The sequence below is a fragment of the Cottoperca gobio genome, chromosome 12 (genome assembly GCF_900634415.1).
Source record: "Cottoperca gobio chromosome 12, fCotGob3.1, whole genome shotgun sequence".
Lineage (NCBI taxonomy): Eukaryota > Metazoa > Chordata > Actinopteri > Perciformes > Bovichtidae > Cottoperca > Cottoperca gobio.
Window position 1 is genome coordinate 18,153,097 of NC_041366.1, and position 20,734 is coordinate 18,173,830.

Below are 20,734 nucleotides of genomic sequence, written 5' to 3' on the forward strand. Positions count from 1 at the left end.
TATATATATATATATATATATATATATATATATATATATATATATATATATATATATATATATATATTAATTGTAGGTTTAAACTGGATGACACTGAAGAAGGTGTTCCTTTATGGGCGCAGGAAATGATTGTACTTCTAACGTTAAAATAAATAATTAAAATTCCTAAAGAGGTTCATTGTCGCGAAGCTGCACGAGGTTATTTGTCTTAGCTCGCGACACAAGATACATGGTTTCTACAGGACAGTGTCCACTGATGCGGCTTCAAGAAAGGAGGGTTTGATTCATGATGTGACATAATTGAAAATGATTTTATTTGATCATTTACATTTAATTGATATAAACATGTCCATGAAACAAAATGGTTTTAAACATTTAAGAAAGTCAGAATTTGATAATAAGCACAGACGTAATTTTGGAAACATAAGTTATCACAAACTGACCAAATGGGAACAAGAGTGCTTCCGCTACACAAAACATCCTATATAACAGATTATAGGTAAATCAGTTTCCATGTCTTAATTTACAGTATTTCCCTTGTTTTTTTTTGCCTTGGACATGCAGTCAAGTCCTCTTCCATGATGTCCTGATTCCGGTCAAATCCCTTTCCTTCTCTCTTCAGGTGAATCTTTCATGTTCTCATGTTCCTTTAAACCTCCAGGTGTCTTGTTTCTGCACGTCCACTGTGCCTCCCTTTGGCCCATCAGAGTTGCATGCTGTGCAGCAGGTGGAAAAGGGATCTGTAACCTAGTTTTTGTATTTAAAAGTATCCACAGAATTTGTCTTCAAAAACCGTCAGTCACCAAGCAAATGTCACTGAAAGCCCTGCAACGATAAAGGCCAGGGCTGCATGTGCCAAATAAATAAATAAATACAGAACAAATAAGTTAATTTAAATAGACAAATAAATAGTTGCCATAGGCTACATGCGAAATAATAAATTATAGCTTAAAACAGAACCAGTCTTATGCTTGATAAAGGCCAACAGGCCGGATAAATAGCTTCAGTGCTTCCTCTTGTTTGTGATTTGGGAGGAAAAAAATGCCAGGTGTGCTCTGCCATTTCTTATTTGAACAAGTATCCTGGTTGCGTTTCTCCTGGTGCACCGTTTGGATGGATTGTATGAATAAGAACTAAATGCAGAAGATCTCTATGTGAGTTAAAGAAAAGCTCTCGTCTCGTCGCGGCCCCTCGTCACTAGGTGAAACTCATGGATACTGTGTGCTCCAGCGCTTTGCGGCGCAGCGAGGCGATGCTTGTCCCTCTCCAGACTTCACTGTCCGGGGAAGTGCACAGCTGAGGCGAGTGGCTCATGTTGCCAGGGCCCGACAGGGACGCTTGTACCATCCCGGGGAAAGTGGGCTGGTAGAGGTGTGACTGAAGCCCGGAGCCGTTTGACATGTTGGATAGACCCATAGAGTTGGGCGGCGGCCCGGCGCCGAGGCTACACTGAGACAGGGACTGTGCCATGGCCTGCTGGCGGCCCAGAGACGGCGGTAGCTGCAGTTGGGACACGCCGGGCATCCCTGCCGTGGCCCAGCGGGTGTCGTTGGCGTGGAAGGAGCAGAGGCTGTCGCCCATGGCTGCTGCTGCTGCCGCAGCAGACGGGAACTGAGACAGTCCGTGGTGCGTCGGCAGGAGAGTCCCCGGAGACCGGAAGACATTGGTGGTCTTCTTGCGCTTCTTCCACTTGGCGCGTCGGTTCTGAAACCAGACCTGCAGACAGACATGAGATGAGTTAGGAGGAGCAGATGTAATGGCTGCCGGTGCATCGACAGGTCATGTTACCAGAGCTGTGAGTGCACATAAAAAGGTTATGACATCAGTCTGTGGTCATCATGATGATACGAACCACCAACAATAAATATGTTGCACAAATACACTGATTTATGTTTTTTCCAGGATCTTATCATCTTTTAACACTGTGCCATCCCTTTACATTGTTCAGATTTATGCGTAAAAGTCTACAATTAATAAAGATACATAGATTTTTTTAAATATCTATGTATCTAACTTCCCCCCTCCGGCGTAACAGGGGATACATCTCAATACATGTTAAAGTAAACCTTTATATAAAATGCCAAATATTGGCAACATTTTGGAAATTACGGGTTGTTTCTCACTTTGCCTCAATGTCATTTGCATTAGTATTTTATTTTTAATTATCTCGACTTTTCAGAGGTGCAGATATTATGTTTCTGGTTTTATTGTGGTGCAAAAGAGCCTAAAACGTTTTGAATAATAATCCTTTTTAAATAATGTTTTACTGCTTTGGGAGGAACCATTGCAAAGCACGCACTCGGATAATAGAGATAATGTTATTGCTGTGACAAACAGATTTTATTCCGGGAGTCCTTGGGCTTCTATAGGTTTGGTTGTAAGCGCGGGGCGCCGATGATTAATGTGAAGATTTGCTTGAGAAAGTGGAGGCGCAGTAATAAGAACGGGACAATCTCACTCTCTCCCCCCCCCCCCCCCCCCCCCCCCCTCCGGTGTAGCCAGCCGTGAAATCCGGCCTGAAATGCATTACACTTCAAAAGAAAGAAAATGCAATTTCTCATTCCGTTTTAAAAAAGACAGAGTGCACTCTCAGCGCGTGCTGCATTAAGACGTAGAGCAGTGACAGACAGGCGGACTCTGGACCTGCTTCTGGATTTCAGCACTATCATCACAGCAGATGAGCGTCATTTCACTAATTCTTATTTTATGGAAATAGGCTATAAAAACTGAATTGAGCCATGCAAAAATAATCATGATTATTATAGGGTATTATTTCACATGTGAGTGCCCCAAGTGCATTTGCCATCGCTAGTTAATAAGGCGGTGGCGCCATAATTCCTTATGTGGATGATATTTTATGAAGTATTTGCGCAGACTAGAAGTGACTGAGGTTATTACCGAGACATTCAGCATATAAAATACATATAATTTAGTCAAGCTTTCACAGAAGATTCAGGTTTGTTAAAAGGTTAATGTCACTTTTATCTGAAGGCGATTAAACGAGTGTAATAAAGCTGCAATCATCATTTGGCTCCCTGCAGGTTAATTATGGGATGGACACACAATGTGGACCAATTCTGAATCAGCATTTAGAGGTTATAGTCACCACAAGTAATAACACATTTCTGCAGAGCAAAACAGTGCACCGAGACGTTTAGTTAAATAAAATAGACAGTCAAATACAAGTTTTTATTATTGTTATTATTGCAAATCTCGTGAAGTGACAACAGGATTTAAAGGAACTAAAGTCACGTGTAACGAGCGGATCTCACGCGCTAATAACTGTCATGTTATGTTGAGTGTGTGTGCACTGTGTGTGTGTATGGATGAAGCACGTGTGTAATCCACAGGGTTGTCGGTTTGAATCTTAAATCCAGACAAAGTCAGCGCACTTTGGCAAGGCATTGAACCTGCACACACACACACACTCACACACACACACACACACACACACACACACACACACTCTGGAACTCACTTATTAAAGCTTATATTAACAATAACATCATATAATCAACGAACAAAATACATTTCCTTTCAGCTGAGAAAGTTTAGTATTTGTTTTTATCAACTGTGAGATAAATAGATAAATAAAAGTTGCTTTTGTATTTTAATGGTTGTGTTTCCTGTTGTAGAATAATTATTTCAGTGCAACAGAGAGATAAACACAAAGACGATAAATACTTTTTAAGCTGTTTATTTGTGCTTACTTTAGCCTAACTAACGCAGCCTATATTAAGACAACATCAAATGTTTTTTTTCATCTACTTAAAATGTTAGATTACTTTTAGATTCTCGAGTAATTTAATCTGAACGCCGACGCTGAAATTAAAACATTTAATTCTACATACATGAACATATAAATAGCAATTTATAAGAAATTAGTTATTATCAAGGGGGTTTTTTCAGACACAAAATAAAGAATTAAAAGGCTGCTGATATTTAATGTGTATATATTTACAGTATCATGTTCTTTTAATTTTGTCTTCATTTTTAAATTGGAGACTTTTTTAAAAACATACGCGGATTTATTATGTCCTCATATATTTGATGCTTCTTTCGCTCTATCTATTTATCTATTTATCTGTCTATCTTAAGTAACATGTTAATATCTAACGTCGCTGTTCATCTGTTCACTGCTAGACTTCCAGCCGTCCTACCTGCACTCTGGACTCCGTCAGGCCGACCCTCAGAGCCAGCTCCTCCCGCATGAAGATATCTGGGTAGTGCGTTTTGGCGAAGCTCCTCTCCAGCTCGTTGAGCTGCGCCGGGGTGAAGCGGGTCCGGTGCCGCTTCTGTTTCTGGCTCTGACTCTGGCTCTGCTGCCCTCCTCCAGACTGGCTGGAGTTGTTGTTGTTCTGCTGCTTCTCCTGCTCTTTGCTGTTGACCTGCACCGTGTTGGATCCCCCGCCGCTGCTGATATCATCACCCGGGAGCATCGTGGCCCCTTCCACGCCTTCCGGCCCCGGGCCGAGCTCCCCGGAGTGTCCTGGGTCAGGTCCCCCTCCGCCGAGCCTGCACTTCAAAGCCTCCCTGTGGCCCAGAAGCTCCGCCGCGGCATCCTTCATCCCTGCACAGACAACCACAGCTGGTGAGATTTGTACAGTAAACATTTGGGCTAGGAGGGCAAAGGACATGTTAGGCAAATACTGAACACAAGCAAATACTTTACAGGCAAAATACACAAATTCAAAGCATTATTTTTGCTGCAGTAGAAAATGATACACATGCATTAACATTACACCATCCAGTTGAAATTTAAAACACAGATGCAGAATTTAAAAAACGATGTTAGCAGCTCTTTGAGAGAGACAAACTACAGCATGCACATTACAATCTGCTCCTTAAATACTCTTAATTCAATTCGATCACAGCGATATCTTAGAAAATTGTTAAATCAAATTACGCAGTAATATAATAATAATAATTACTTTTCCAATGAATTAAGCGAGTTTAGTTCACTCCAGTCACATTAAGATAATATAAGAAGCAAATTGACAATTTCAAAGCTTGATTTAAGATTAGAAGTGCCTCCAGCTTACAGTAGAGTTGAAGACCGGAGTTTGGTGACGATAACTCACCGAGGCGAGCATCCAGGAGGTCGGCATGAGATAGCATTGCGCACCGCTCCAGGGCGATGTGCTATTCCAAAAAAAATCTCTATGACTTTAACCTATTTAAGAAATATATATAGCCTAAATGAAAGCAAATTCAGTTTGTGGTTAAAAGGGAGGTTCGTTGCATTATAATGTAGTTTAGAGAAATGGGGAGGCGCTTAACGACGGAATGAACCCATGAGCTTCTCCAAACGAGGACCAATCAGAGCTGAAGCCTGAGGTATGTCAGCTTCAGCCCGAGACCCCCAGCACCCTCCTCCTCCATCCTCTCACATCCACAAGTTCATTCCTCCTCATTCCTGTAATTGGCTTTGATTTCTCCTCCAAATTACATCCAATAAAATAACCTGATTTAATATCTGTGTGAGTGCTTCGACCCGTTCAAGAAATGTTGGATCACCACAATATTTGTTTAATTGTGCATGCTGTTCTGTTTTTATAGAATAGGAGTCATTCATATGAGGAGAAGGCACATGGCTGCATTAACACATCCCACACTGTATGGGTAATATAATGTGTAACACCTTGAATATGAGCTTCAGTTTATAAAATGAAGCTGCACTTATTAGTTGTGTCTCCATGATGATATTGTCGACCTCTTTACGACACTAAATGCCTCTTGGAGACCAAGACAACCTCTTCCAATATCCTTGATTTCCCAGTCAGACAAACAACAAACTTTATATAATTCTAACCAGGCTCAATTTCAAGGCCATTAGGCTTTTATGTAATTAGTACCGAATCTATTGCAAATATCAGAGTAAGATCAGTAAATTAGTGGTAATTTGCTAGTGTTTAGGCCTAACTGTCAAGAAGGGAGGGACTTTGTATAAATGGTGTGTGAGGAAATTAATTCGGCGGAAAGTGGAGTTCAATATGAGCTGTGAATGCTCGCCTTTGATAAAAGGACACAGTTGATATACCCGAAAGGTTGTGAGGAAGCTGACACCTGAATAGATAGATGGGCAAACACATAATCATGTGTACAACACGTAGAGGGGACCTTTAATTTCTCATAATCTGTCTAAATTAAGATTATTTACTCGCAATGAGACAAGAAACAGTTCTTTAAAAAAGGAACTCCTTTTGTCACTGAATAAACCACCATTAGACTCAATTAGCTCAACAGCTTTTTTTTGTCACACACACCAGTCTGCCAAATATTTAAGGACAAGAAAAAAAAAAAATCTGACGTGCTTGAGACAGATGTCGGGACGTTTTGTGAGAGAGCACGTTTATTTATTATGTGCTGAAAAAAGTGTCACAAAGGAGGCGTCCGAGCGTGAACCCGCGGGCTCGTTTGGCTTCTTTTCTTCATCCGTCCAGGCTTCAAGCGCCTCTTGCTCATCTTTTATTTGTCTGCAATCTGGCGGCACGATGGACAGACCGGGAGGGATGGAGAGGAGTCGTGTGCGGCAGTCTCTTTCGGACGCATCGGGATGTGGAGCACATTTCGTCTCTCTGCGCTGATGTCTGAGTCTTTCTTCCAAGGAGGAAGAGAAGAAGACGCGCAATTGGAGATATTTCTTGTCGTCTCCTTTATCGAGGCTGTAATTATTTTTAGAAGCTGGACTTCAAGGTAGACTTTAAGAGGTTTCAAGTGTGGAACTAAGCGTTGTAAATTCAAAATAATTATATGTTTTTTACAATATAGCCAGCATATGTTAACGGTGTTGTTTATTTTACAGAATTATACAATGTATTATTGCCTATCGCTATGCGTATTATAATTATGTACAAAGTATTTTTCTCGCGGCATGTCTCGCTGAAAGTCTATAAGGATCATTTAAAAACCATCACATTGCGGGATGATGGATTGCGCGCTTTATTTTACGACTTTTCAATAGCTCAGTGCTTTTATAGCTGTACAAACAAAAGTGAATGACTCCTCTCGTGGCAGCAGGTCATATTTAACCTAAAACAACGAGAGAGAGTGAGAGGCGATGATGAGATGTCAGGAAGCGTGAGATATCTGTACTGTGGAAGGGCCTGAACAACATCCACAATAAATGTTATCTTGTCTGATATTCTTTTTTTTTAAACATTTCGTTTAATATGTACAAGCTTCAATGAGGGGCAACATCGTTTTTATTATTGTGAATATGTGATTATATCCAAATAAACAAGCCTTTGATTGCTGCCTGTAATAAATTGTATTTATGTTGTAGGTGCAGATCTTGCAAGATTTCATGCTTTATTTGGAAAACGTGGATAATAAAATAAAATAAAATATTCAATGCATTGTAGACTTAAAAACAAGTTATTATTTTTACTATACTTTTTGTTTGTTTTTAATTTGACCCAATTTGCCATTTGATAAAATACTCTCATTCCAAGTTGTTATTCCTATTAGATGCAATTTATTTATTTGAACTAATTCAAGGCGTCTTTTCACTTAATTAAAAGTGTCAATAGATTATTGTGTGTGTGTGTGTGTGTGTGCGTGTGTGTGTGTGTGTGTTGAAGGTCTTGGTTTTGCAGAGTTGATAAGGCTGCAATTAGGGTAAACAAGGAGCACAGCACAGTTAGCTACATCTCTACACTAACATGCTCACATCAATCTTATCCATGGCATAAATAAAAATAGACAAACAAATCCGCGCCCTGTAAGTTAATGCGGTGCATCTGAGCGGAAAGTAGACATTTTCACGCGTTGTGGAGATGAGGAGTGACTTTTAATAAAAAGAGCAAAAACCAACAGAAAAGCGTGATACTGTTGTAAATTGTGTATTAATGCTGAAGCCTCTGAGGGTTTTTTTTTTTTTTACCTCCAGATCCACGTTTGTGAATGTTGCTGATGGGACGCACAGTTGAGTTGGTGGCAGGCGGGGCTCGAACCTATGACCTCCTACAGTACATGCTCTCCAAACCACAAGGCCCGTGTGTTTTTCTTTTCTCCTTTCCTCCCTCTTATCCGCCTTTGCAGTCTGTATTCACTCAATTAGAGATTTCTGAGGAGAAAAACAATCGATCTTCCATCTGCACAAGCCCCAGTTTAACAAATGAGATTCTTGTTTCATGCAGCTGATTTGGTGACAGTCTGGGGGATTAGGTGTAATAAGTTACTGTGTTGAAGAGGAGGAGAGCAGCTGATGCTGCAACTCAGCTGCAACCAGCAGCGGATAAAGTTGGCATGATGGAACTTTAGCGGCAGAAAAAGGGGGACAAGCTACTCATTCGCGTGAGCGGAAAACGCATCGCTCCTACTTTGACGCTCCCAGGTGACTGGAGGCGGCAACATAGCAACATACCGCATCCACGTCAAAATAATACTCTTGTTAATATCCCACGCAGTTACAGCCTATATAAACATCAACGCACCTAAACATGTATATATCAATACAATCAGTGTTGGGCGAAGTCGACTATTCAGATGAATTAAGGCCAATTTAAGCAACATTTTTAAAGCAGTATTAATACTTTTACTTTGGTAAAAGTACGTAAATCAGCTATGCTAAAATAAACTAGGCTACAGTGTAAATATTAAAGTAGCCTACTCACTGTGAACATAGTATGGCCTCTATAAGTGCCTATATTAATATCCACTATTGGATTATTAGCTTATTGCATTAACATGCAGGCATAATATTAATGTTGTAGAGCTCATTTAACCAATTTTATATAATTTAGTGTTATAATTTACTGAAGATAACCTCAATGCATTGTATCTCATAGGGTCAGTATACATTATTAATCTTCCAATACCTTAAATTGTACTTAAGTGGTTTAAAGTACATTTACTTTATAATTAGAAAATAGTGTATTATAATAGGTTATGATGAACCGTATTGATCCCATGGCCAATTTCCCAAGCGAGTAAATAAAACATGTTTCAATAATTATAACCCTATAATATATATTATTCTGAAATGGGCCGTTGTGCATGAGCTACTTTTGGTATTTAAGTATATTTTGATGCCGATACTTTTGTACTTTTAAGTTTAACATTTTGAATGCAGGACTTTTACTTGTAACGCAGTATTTCTTCATTGTGGGATTACAAATTGCATTTAGGTAAAAGATCTGAGTAGACTTCGTCCTACATAGTTGATTAGATTAGTAGGTTGGAAAAAGGCAGGTAAACTTGCCCCGAGGCTATATACAGGTCAATCCTTCACTCAGGGGTAATTTCAGAAGGTGTCCCTGATAATTCACAGCTGATGAGTCAGGTGATGTTAAAGCAAAGAGGGTGGAGCAGCTAGTTTTGTCAGAGACGTGTGTACAATGTGACACTCCAGATGAGTAACAAAGCAGCACCACTATTACTTTGAATCTCAAGTAGCCTGCTGTACTTAAACTTGGAAGTACAAGAATTTACATTTTATGCTATTTTACACTTTTATTCCATTACATTTTAGATTGAGATTTTACATATAAAAACGTGATCAGGTTATAAAATAAGATGCAACTATCCACAACTAATTGTCCCCACCTACACCAGCTACAACATTCATGCATAATCAAATGACATAACTCCCTTCTGCTGCCTAATGAGGGCTTTTATTTTGATAGTTTAGATTTAGTTTTAGAAACATTAAGCAGATGATACTTCCATACTTTTACCTAGGAAAGTGCAGGACTTGTAACGCCGTGTTTTGTGTTGTTTACTTCAGTGTAAGATGTGAATGCTTCTTACCCAGCCACCACACGTTCAGAGCAGCCTGCGCGGGTCCTCTGGTCACACACACCCAGATGCAGCGCCCCGCCGCCGCATCTCATGCCTCAATTAGCGCCGCTGCCCTCTGCACGGACTCGATTAGGCCGTGATTTATCCGAAAGAAATATAATTATACCTCCAAATAAAATAATCAGCATTGAAGAGCGATTTCCTTAACGAGATGGAGCGGGGTAGATGTCACGGAGTAGCAGCGCCTCATTAGGGCGGTAATGAGACTTTGGGGTGATCCCGATAATTATCGAAATCTGTAAAATAAGGATCAAGTCAAATGTAACCTTAATTTGTCTGCCAATTGAGTTCATTTATTAGTATGACTATTTAGGAAGGACTCTCTCAGCCTTAATACAAGGTGTCGTTATTTTAAGCCATTTGGATAATAGATGTAACTGCAGGGACATCAGACAGGCCTGCTTTATCATTCATGGCCATAACCAACATTTGTCTTTTGACTGACAGGGTTCCCCCAAAGTGCTTCTCTTTATTGTCAGCATCACAATCCATTGCACTGCTCTTAACAAGATAATACGCTGCAATGCAAGCCATCACTTCTGAAACCATCAGTTTATTTATTGATTAGTAGATCGAAAGAAAATACAAATCAAAACAGTTTTAATAAATCAGTTAAAAAAAAAAGGCCAAACCCTTATTGTTTTTAAGATTCTCAAATATGATGATTTGCTGTTTGTCAGCTGTTTTTGCATCATCATAGGATGAATATATTCGTGTTTTGCACAGACAAATCAAGCAGAGGATTCTCAAACCAGAGGATTAAATCGAAAGAATGAAAAATAATCATTACTTGCAGCTTTTGTTAGTATTCGGGGATGCATCATCATCAAAGGTTAGAGCCTATGAAGGTACAGCGGGCTTAAACAGCTCTGATATAAAAAGGAATGCAAAATGTGTCTGAGAAGTATTAAGGTTAACAGTCATTTCATCAAATGTGATTTAAACCGTTTCTAATCGTCAGCATTGTAAACTTCCTACTTCAAATCAATCCAGCAGTGGACGCACGGCATTAAAACGTGTTATAATTGCAGTAAAGACAAACGTGCGTCTTCAACGTGCATGAAGTCCAGATCGTGCACGAGTGCGACAGATGAAATGTTAACAAAAACCCGCTACTCCACTGCTGTAATAAAATGAATGTTTTATCGTGTTCTTGTGGGATTTTACACACAGGAGGCGTGTGATCAAATGTGGTGGCACGTTAACAGTAAACAGTAGAAATAATTACATCATGAACAGAGACTCTGGAACCGTGGAGGCAAACTGAATCCATTCAAATAGGGCCTGACGAAAGGAATGGACATTTAAAGCGAGTGAATCTCTCAGTGAGAACAGAAACAGATCAGGAATCATCCTTCAAGCTTCACTGAGTCCAATATGTTTTTGGCCTCTTTGTACTCCTCTGATTCGCCCAAATCCTCTTCTGCTTCCTGAAAAGACACAAAACACACACACACACGTTTTTGTTTTATTGCCATTTTAGAACAATATTGCCATCTCCTACACCCTAAAGGGAGGAATTACAGCCAGCTACTTAACAATAAATCCACAACTTTCCTCAACTTCTTTTTCTCTCCATGTGCATATAAAAAAAATGTTTGAACCCATAACTGTATATACGTCACTTTGTGGTTGTCATAAAACTTATTGGAGGTCATATTTCTGTCAGTTTCATGTTACAGGGATCTAAATTTAGCAGTTAAGGGGTGGACAGAGGCATGGCGTGACTGTATGGCGTTCCATGTCCTTTAATCAAGTGTGTGTGAGTTCCTGTGGTGGTGACAGCGCTGCTAATGAACTGTGATGAGCGTGTGCATATGTGCATGTCTGTCTAAAAGGAAGAAAGAAGGGGGGGGGGGGGGGTGGATACATGATAGGTGAAGGGCACATGTTGCTAATTCCAGGTTAGCTCCCTCAGCCTACCATTCATCTCTCATGTGAGAGACTCACCCCAGCAGCTGCCTGGCTGTTACTCTGCATTAATTGAGATGACCCTGAGACACGCATGCTTATGTTTGCTTCTCACCATATCAACTTAGGTTCTGGAGGGATTAGACACACTGTGGTTGTACGCATAAACCTCAGTAAGGATTAATTGGTGTAACGTGATATTTAAGCATATTCACTTCACTGAAATCACAAAATTAATAAACCCTTATGGCGTGCGGTAAAGCAGTTTCTGTTTTTGTCCCATTGAGACGTACGTTACCACACCAGTACAAAGAAAGTGAACTGGTCACGATAACTACTGTTATTGGACGATATATTGTCCCAGATATAATTGCGATAAACAATATTATTGTCATTTTAAGACTCTCTGGCTGTGTTAACAAAAGTGCACAATGTCTGTGCATTGTCCAAGTCTTCTAACGGTGGGGGAAACCCTGCTGTTTATTCTGCTAAATGTATTCGTTAACAAAATGTAACAAAATAAACACGCATGTAAACAAAACGGGCAATTACAAGGTCAGCCAAAATGATCGATGTCATGTCCATATATGGTACGATGGAAGAGGATAAGGTAATTACTACAACAGGCCTAAACTGGAGTTTAGATTCTTCCACTGAACACAGCGGAGCTCTCTGTGAGGCTGCACTAAGGCCCAGCAGTGCTTTGAGCTAAATGCTAACATCAGCATGCTAACATGCAGCGACAATGCTAGCATGCTGACATGTCGTCGGTGTAATGTTCACCATGGTTGTTTAGCATATTAGCGTGCTATCATTTCCTAATTAGCACTAAAGACAAAGTTCAATTGAGGCTGTTGCATCAGTTCTGCATGAATGTGGTCACAAACATTCAGATGTTGACATTTTGTAGCGCTGCTTCCCTTGTTCATAATCGCCTATCCCAAGTTACCACTGTTGATGTCTCTGGAAAGACATGTTGCACGAGTCTGCAATCTTCTGAGCAGCACAAATCCCATTCAGCTCCATTGTATTTGAAATGATGGCAGAAGTATATCGGCGCAAATAAAAATGGGAAACTATCTCATTGGCACGACACCACTGTGGGACAATGAGAAAAACAATTGTGATTTGGGTGAAATAACTTGTTTTGTTTACTAATTGACTAAGGACTAATTGAGTTGGACAGTGTTAGAATTTTAAACATCTTGCAGAATTGCAAAATGTTTTGATAGGTATTGGGAACTAGTCAAATCATAAGGTGGCATAGAAACAATGTCTTCATCTGTCGCCTCATGTCTGTGAACATAGCAACAATGTTGTGCAGCCCCACTGACGGTTTTAGCCTCTTGTAGCTAACTTTTACTTTTACAAACAGAGATTAGTCCTGGTTAAAACGCTGCGATGAACCCACAACACAAAGACTAGCAGGCGTTAAACAGCACACAGAGGAAGTTACCGCTCGAGTCGTCAGATGTCAAGAAACTTGGATCTACATGAATTATAATGTTGATCCTTCTGCTCGGAGTCAAACAAAAAGGCAACTTGATCGTTTCTGCTTTACTTAGAAATACATTTAGCTTTTCATTCATTTCTCACGTTTCCAAAATAAAGTCATGGTTTTTTAACCAGTGAAATGTTGAGCAATACTTTCTCCTACTTACACACGAGTCATGGGACACGCTCAGTTCCAGATCAGCTTTGCAAAGCAACTCTCAGATACACAATAGGAACAAAAAGTAAAAAACTAAACTGCTTGATGTCAGGGAGAAGCCTGTGTGCAACACAAGCTGAGGCTTAAGACTCATTTTATGATAAATAGTTGTTGTTGAGTCTACAATATCTCACAAATACAATTACACCATGTTGTTCTTCAACAAGGTTATACATTAGTTGCAGTAAAAGCAACAAAATAAATGGAGTTTCATCAATACAGCTTTGTCCCGTTGTGAGATGGAAAAGCTTTTCCACACTTGTGTTACTTACTAATAACTGCTGCAGGTCTCCGTGTGCTACGGTCAGACGACGGTGGCAGTCTGGGATCATCATTCTGGCCTCCTGCAACACCTCCACCTGAAACCACACAGAGACCACATCAGCGCCATCTCCATCTTTATTAATTGGACTTACCGCCACCACTGCTCCTGTTATCTTTTTTACATTACAAAAACATGTACAGAACATTCATTCAAACGGCTGGATACAGGCATATTCATCGCTGACAGTAACATGCAGGGTGTCCCACACACACTCTGCTGTGGTTAACATCTCCAAACAAGCCGGCGGTATGAAATATGTTATTGAGTTATCGATCGGGCAGGGAGTTGGGCAGCGGGGGACCACCTCGATCTGACTGCACACCTGGATAAATGAAGAAACCCTGAGCCGAGGGCACTGTGATCAGGCGTAAAGCGGTATTACTACGCCTGGAGTGAAACTGCGTTACAGCCTGGGGAACTTTCACAGCCGCGGCTAATGTGGAATTCCCCCGGCTGGCACCCTAAAGAGCAGAGAAGAGTTGGCTAACGCTGTCAGACACACTCACTCATGACAGATGCTTCCTCACCTAGCCCTCTGTCGAGCTGGAAAGTCAAAACACGGACCCAGTTACACACATGTACATTACACGGCTCTGCACACTAACAGGCAGGCAGATGAACTCATACATAAGGCAGGCTGGCAGACTAACTGACACGCTGAAAGACGGTAGACAACTAGTCGAGCTGGTTGCCATCTCGATGTGACAAGGTGAGCCAGACAAAGCAGAGGAGCGCTGAAACAGAGAAAAGTCATGGTGCCCTCCCAGTGCAGTGGAATGATCCCATCAGTGCTGGATAAAGATGACACTTACAGCGTATTGATTCCATTAAAATAAAAACCTCTAATCCATCCTGCCTCAGACCTCTCATCTCCAACCATAATCCATCTGGCCCCCCAATCTCCCCATTTAACACCAGCCAAGCCTGCTGCTCAGCCTGAGCCGCCGCTCTATGAATGAACAAACAAAACAAAAACACACACAGAATTTTAATGTAACCAGTAAACATAATCAGAAGCGGTGCCTGCTCTGCAGTTCCTCCCTGCCTGGAACATGTAGAAGTGAAATCCAAATTAACTGGGACCCAATACTCTGTGGAGCAGTATGTGTGACCCATGCCCACATATATTTTTATTGTCCTTATTTAAAAGTAAGGCAAACGACCTCAAACACGTCATGCCACAACGTTTTTGCCCGACAACTTGCAGGGCTCTCATTTTCCCATGATTCAATCTAGAAGAGGAGTCTGATGGATATGACATAATGTACCCTTAACTTTAAGGGCTCTTGGATACACACAGTGTGTTGTTAGTGAGTGACGTGCAGGCTCTGCGTGCACAGCAAACCACCAATCACAATCATTTTGATACATTTATCAAAATAGGCGTCGACCGTCAACTGGAAATGAGAAAAACGGGAGAAAAACCCAGAAAATAAAGATTTGGTTTTAAAAAAAACATTTTGCAACATCAGTGTTTTCCAATAACAGCCCTAATGTCTAAGATACAGGGTCTTTAAATTATGTTTCTCTCTTTTTGGAAATATGACATCCCTGGAGCCACAGTGCTAACATGGCTAAAAGGAGGAGACACTGATTAATGCCTTTAAACATTCTTCTTGAATTTGACCTTTTCGGCCCAAATCCCATTGTAATAACCTGCATCTGTTACTCCATGACCTCATCCTAGTCTTTATGTTTTCATTCTAAATCTTATTTAAAAAAAGAAACATGTAGAAGTATATTAAAAAAAAGATAGTCAGTGTTTCAGATGCTATCAACACATAAAGCTAGGAACTTGTGGGTTGCACTCATTTTCAAACCCTACGGTGCTTTCTCCAATGCACAGGGAAAAGATGGAGGGCTGCAGGCATAGAGAGCATGGAGAGAAGGGTAGGGACACTAAATTATCAGCATGTGTCACTAATTATCAAACTCCTCTAAAGAAACATGATATAATTACATATGGATCAAGCAAATGACAAAATCACTAATGATTCTCCTCTCAAAACCTAATTCTTCATTATCACTGTGGACTGACCTCATTACATGAATGAGGGGATACTCAAATCATCAAGATAGAATTCACTCACTAACTATAGGAGAGCAAAACCTCTTCACTTCCTGACTGATATCAGGAACAACTGTTGCCGATAAATGGATAATGCAAAGGTTTTCAAATAAAGACGTGTAATTGTTGCATCAAAGAAGCAAAACATAGGCGTCACATACCTGTTTCCTGAGGACATATTCACATCCTGCCTCAAGCTTCATGCGCTCAACCTTCTCCTCCTGCTGCGTAAACTCCTTTTGGTACGAGATCTTCTCTTTCGCCAGCCTGCACACAACGAGGACAGGAAGAGAGGAAAAGACGGTTCATAGTTAAAGTCAGTGACAGAGTGTTGTTTCATCAAAGAGGAACATAAATGCACGGCCTCCCAGACAGACAATATAGGCCGAAGCATGAAAAAGGCGGGCTGTGATGGTCATCTGTTACAGACAAGGTCATCTATCCTCATTCTCGCCAACATTTCTCTGACTGAGGGGACAGAGTGAGATCATCTCCCGCAGGATGGAAAGATACACACCTCAATAACATCATTCCTGCTCACTGCTGCCGCACAGAATACTGCTATCCAGCCTCACATCACGCTTTGAAATGAAACAGTATATTCAAAGTAACTTAGGACAGGATGTAGAGCTGCATGAAGAGCCAATAGACAGAAATAAAATTGCCAACTCTTGCAGAAGATGCTGTTTTCAGCCTCTCAAATATGGAGATTTCCTGCTTTTTTTCTGTTTTATATCATATTAAAATGAATCTCTTTGGGTTTAAGATCGACAAAACAAGACACTTAAAGACATTCTGGATAATAATCACAAAATAAGTCTTCGTAAAGACCAATCTAAAGAATCTGCACTTAGTTCAAAATGTTCACAATTGTTCCCAGTGCTTCAAAAAAGGACACACTGTGGCTCGACTAAACTAAAAATATATTTACCTTCATACTATTTCTGTAAGAGCAAATAGACGAAACAACTGAGCTATTATTAGTGGAGAGGTATTGCAATGGGCAATAATGTTTCCGTTTCTGATCATCCAAAGTATTATTATCCTCTCATATCATATACATTTCAATTTTATGTCATAATGCAAAGCACAAACAAAATGCTTATTAGAAAAAGTATTAACGTGAATCAGACTTGTTCAGTAATGTTCCTTTAAAGTTGACCATTGACAAAATGTTTGAACTGAAATAAATGGTTCATTTTGAAGCGATCAGCGAATCAATTATTCAATCGTTTCAGTCTAATCTCTAATCTAATGAATATATTAAATCCTAATCTCATTGTTAATGAAACATTCCTCTAATTAATGAGCATGTATGGTATAGGATGATAATTCTGACATATCACACACGACTCATATCCAGTGACATCGTGCCTCGTATGCAGTTTAATTTCTTCCAACATATTTAAGGTTTGACTTTGCAGTGACACGGCTCGCATCAAGATCATTTCAGTGCTGATGAGGCTGATGTTTCTTCATCGTCCCTACTGTAAATCAAACACAATTCTGATTTTAATCAATAAGTTGTTCAAATAAATGTCAGACTTTCTTCGTTTTGAAGTGTTGAGGAACATCAAGCTTCAACTTTAAAGCACGTTGTATCCAAACTTTTCCCTCACGCCGCAGCCACACGAGTAAAAAACATTTTGCTGTCCTTGTTAACTTTCTGATGCCTTCCAGCTCACATGAAAGCACCGCGCTTATCCGACTCCTTTATCCACCTCTATAGCCTCCCACACACACACACACACACACACACACACACACACACACACACACACACACACACACACACACACACACACACACACACACACACACACACACACACACACACACACACACACACACACACACACACACACACACACACACACACACACACACACACACACTACTAGTCCTTTTTAGAGATTAATTGATCATCAATTTAGTCCCTAATTTGGACCAAGTCAGGTGGTAAATGGGCCTCTTTTCTGTTGATTGTTAGTGAAAATGGGCTTGAGTACATTGATAAATTTTGATTATTTATCAATTACGGGCCAAATGGAACTAAATCTATTAAACAGATTCCGACCCTGATTGGCATAATGGAGTTTGAAAATATCGCTATTGATAATGATTCCCAACTAATAGTCTTTTTCCGGCTGTGCCTGCTTGTCGGAATGACAACACAAATTTAATTTTTCATAAAATCAGCTACGTGTGCGTAAGTGAGTGATCCTTCATTAATCAGTAACATTACTGGAGACCCTTCCCTCCGTGTTGCACTGCTCCTTGCTTAGCCAAGGAAGCCAACAGCACTCTGTCATATTTTACATCAATTACCACTCATTCTAACACGGTTCCATCAAGAAGCTTTCAAACAGGCACCATATGCAAAAGCAGCCTCCTGCTTTCCTCTCTCATGCTATTTGCAGAGTGAGTGATATCACCTGTTTAGAGTCAAAGAAGGTGGCAAAGAGAGGGGAAAGATGGAGGAAGGAAGGCTGAAATAATTTGAATAAAACTGAAGGACAGTCTAATAACAAAATGTCCATTCCTCCCCTTCCAGTCCTGATGTTAATTTCTTATTTCTCCCAGACTTGAAGCGCTGTGTGAATGAGGGGTGGGGTCGTGGCTGGTTTTAAATAGACCTGCCACCTCAGGCTTAATGGAAAAGGCAGCTCTCTGGAAAATAGAAAAAAAGGGAATTAGAGCCAGCCGACACACACATTCGGCCGCCTCCTCTAGCACTGTATTTTTGAGCCACGATGTAGTCTGTGCTGGGACCGGAATGACAAAGGCAAATTACTGTTGTCATTTTATTAAGGGTATCCGCCTCGCTAGGGCAGAAAAGGCACTGACTGGAATGTGCAAAAGCCACTGGAAATAGGCCTGGCTAAAAGAGCAGGCAGGTTTCCTCTAAACTCCAATATATAAAAAGGAGGAGGGAGGGAACAAGGCAAGAGGAGAGAAGAGGAGAAAAGAAAGGACAGAACGGGAGGGACACGAGATTATGAAGACACAGAAAGCAATGACAGACTGTATGTTTAAACCAAACTGCTTAATTAAGGTCCATGTCAAGATAGTACTTTTGGTCTAGAGGAGTGAGATGTAATGTCAGGGTTAATATTTTGATCTCAACTAAACACCTGTAAAGACTTACAGGGCATAAAGTGGGACATTGGCCCCTTCAAACTCGACCTTCTTTTTGATCTCAAATACACTCCTCGGGTTTGTACTTTACACGGTTATGACACTATCGCGATGATAAATTCTGCTTATGTGGCTTATTCCTGCAACAATAGATGTCTCCAGGAGCACGTGATGACACACACACACACACACACACACACACACACACAAACACACACACACACACAAGGCTGGTAAAGACAGTTTATTGTAAACTGTGGTTTTACTAGTTAATGCGAATTATACAAATGTCTTCATAATCTTGCAATACTTGTTGATAAAGCACCTAAGCAAAGACCTAGCGTAGAGGTTGATTAAGGTGAAATATGAGTAACAACCTTTGAGTTACCTAAAACAAGGTTATATACTGATGGGAAATAAATTATTTCTGTGGCCAGAAAAAAAGTTAAATAAATTAGAAAATAATACTGAAAAGCAAGTAAATAACTTGGTAGTTGTTAACCAGACACTCAATATTGAATGCATCAGAAGAAATTATGGGCGAGGAGGTCCACAGATCCACAAATGTCCAGCGTCAGCTGTGACTGGGTTGTTATATGGAGAAAAAACAAAAACAGGGCTGCGTTTAAAAACAGCAGTTTCATTTGTGCTAGCCAAGTGTGAGCGTCTCTGTAGCTAGCTATAACAAAGCTGCAGCGTCACCTCACAGACGAGCCAAAAACAAGACATATGTGTATCAATGCTATAGCTAACAGCTAGTATCTGTCCAACAACATTAGCTACCGTTGCAAGTTACAACAACCACATTATTAATAGTACATCGCTATCCTTTTGTGAACAGTGTGCTCATATTATCACACACGAAGTGTAAGCGAGGTGAATTGCATCTACCGTAAACACAACAACAAATAACTGCGTACTGACTGTAGGCCGCTCCAAAGCACCGGAGTAAAGTTAGAACCTAGCGGACAAACAGTATTCCATGCGCGGTGCGGTTTAACGCCTAGCTAGCTAGTCCGTCAGACTAAGCTAGTTAGCTTGCTACCTTTAGCTAAACGTAGCTATTGTATGTAGTCGGCTTGCATGACATGGCCAATCGTCTTTAACTGCAACGAAAGGCCAACCTTACCTCTTAACGATGCCAGTTTTAATCTTGATTTGCCGTATTCTTGGATCTGCCATGGCTGTAGGTTGTTTTGGGTATTACTCAGCAGTAACGTGCGGTGGCTAACTGTGTGAACGCTGTGCCGGCAGCAAGTCAGGCATGACAAGCTGCTCGCAGATAAATCGAGAGGAGCAGAAGATTATCGAGTGTGTGGATCACAATTACAGTGGCCGTCCAGTTTTCAAAAGAGACATTTAAAATGGATTGATTGATTTAGAGGAGGTGAAAATAGTGCACATGGTTCACGTAACACACACAATGATGTGGTATTGAATTGGATATTTAAATACAAAATATCAGCATGTTAAAATCATTGCTTAAAGAGTTGTGTCGTGGTCAGTTATGGGTCAGGGATCAAACATATGCTTCTTTATTTATATTTTGAAAGACATGGCTTTTAACTATGTTTGAGAACCCAGAGGTGGCTGTCTGAATATTAAAATAATTCTCAGAAATATGAGTCTAGATGACAATGATAAAGCCAAAGAACTAAACACTGTCACAAAAAACTACAGGGTGCTGGCCGTGGTCCTGATCCTGCTGCTGCCTGAGACAAGGGAGCTGTCCAGGGTACTCACATAGGTAGTAATGGATATTCCAAATGACTGACAT

General features: G+C 40.5%; 2 protein-coding genes across 5 annotated transcripts; both read right to left on the bottom strand.

Moving 5' to 3' along the window:
- Positions 1 to 292: 292 nt before the first annotated feature.
- otpa (orthopedia homeobox a) lies at positions 293 to 10,196 on the bottom strand. 4 transcript variants are annotated; one of them, XM_029444592.1, is made up of 5 exons: positions 9,754 to 10,196; positions 7,886 to 8,068; positions 5,082 to 5,142; positions 4,161 to 4,570; positions 293 to 1,716 (listed from the first exon to the last, which is right to left on the bottom strand). In XM_029444592.1, exons 3-5 carry the CDS (start codon positions 5,116 to 5,118, stop codon positions 1,198 to 1,200), a joined length of 966 nt encoding a protein of 321 aa, XP_029300452.1. In that variant the 5' UTR covers positions 5,119 to 5,142; positions 7,886 to 8,068; positions 9,754 to 10,196; the 3' UTR covers positions 293 to 1,197. The 4 variants fall into 4 exon arrangements, with proteins under 4 accessions (XP_029300452.1, XP_029300455.1, XP_029300453.1 ...); XM_029444595.1 differs by lacking the exon at positions 5,082 to 5,142; XM_029444593.1 differs by lacking the exons at positions 7,886 to 8,068; positions 9,754 to 10,196 and having other exon boundaries at positions 5,082 to 7,542.
- Positions 10,197 to 10,341: 145 nt separating this feature from the next.
- tbca (tubulin cofactor a) lies at positions 10,342 to 20,247 on the bottom strand. The gene is made up of 4 exons (XM_029444596.1): positions 20,087 to 20,247; positions 15,981 to 16,086; positions 13,699 to 13,785; positions 10,342 to 11,234 (listed from the first exon to the last, which is right to left on the bottom strand). Exons 1-4 carry the CDS (start codon positions 20,137 to 20,139, stop codon positions 11,154 to 11,156), a joined length of 327 nt encoding a protein of 108 aa, XP_029300456.1. The 5' UTR covers positions 20,140 to 20,247; the 3' UTR covers positions 10,342 to 11,153.
- Positions 20,248 to 20,734: the final 487 nt, after the last annotated feature.

Bases quoted from the DNA above. Each gene is read 5' to 3' on its own strand.
- otpa (XM_029444591.1), bottom strand. From the start codon at position 5,118: ATGCTATCTCATGCCGACCTCCTGGATGCTCGCCTCGGTGAGTTATCG. The intron at 4,571-5,042 runs GTAAGCTGGAGG...TTGTCTGTGCAG, and splicing joins CTCCGGTCTTCAACTCTACT to GGATGAAGGATGCCGCGGCG. The intron at 1,717-4,160 runs GTAGGACGGCTG...GTCTGTCTGCAG, and splicing joins TGACGGAGTCCAGAGTGCAG to GTCTGGTTTCAGAACCGACG.
- tbca (XM_029444596.1), bottom strand. From the start codon at position 20,139: ATGGCAGATCCAAGAATACGGCAAATCAAGATTAAAACTGGCATCGTT. The intron at 16,087-20,086 runs GTAAGGTTGGCC...CGTTGTGTGCAG, and splicing joins AAAACTGGCATCGTTAAGAG to GCTGGCGAAAGAGAAGATCT. The intron at 11,235-13,698 runs GTAAGTAACACA...GTGTCTTTTCAG, and splicing joins GAGACCTGCAGCAGTTATTA to GAAGCAGAAGAGGATTTGGG.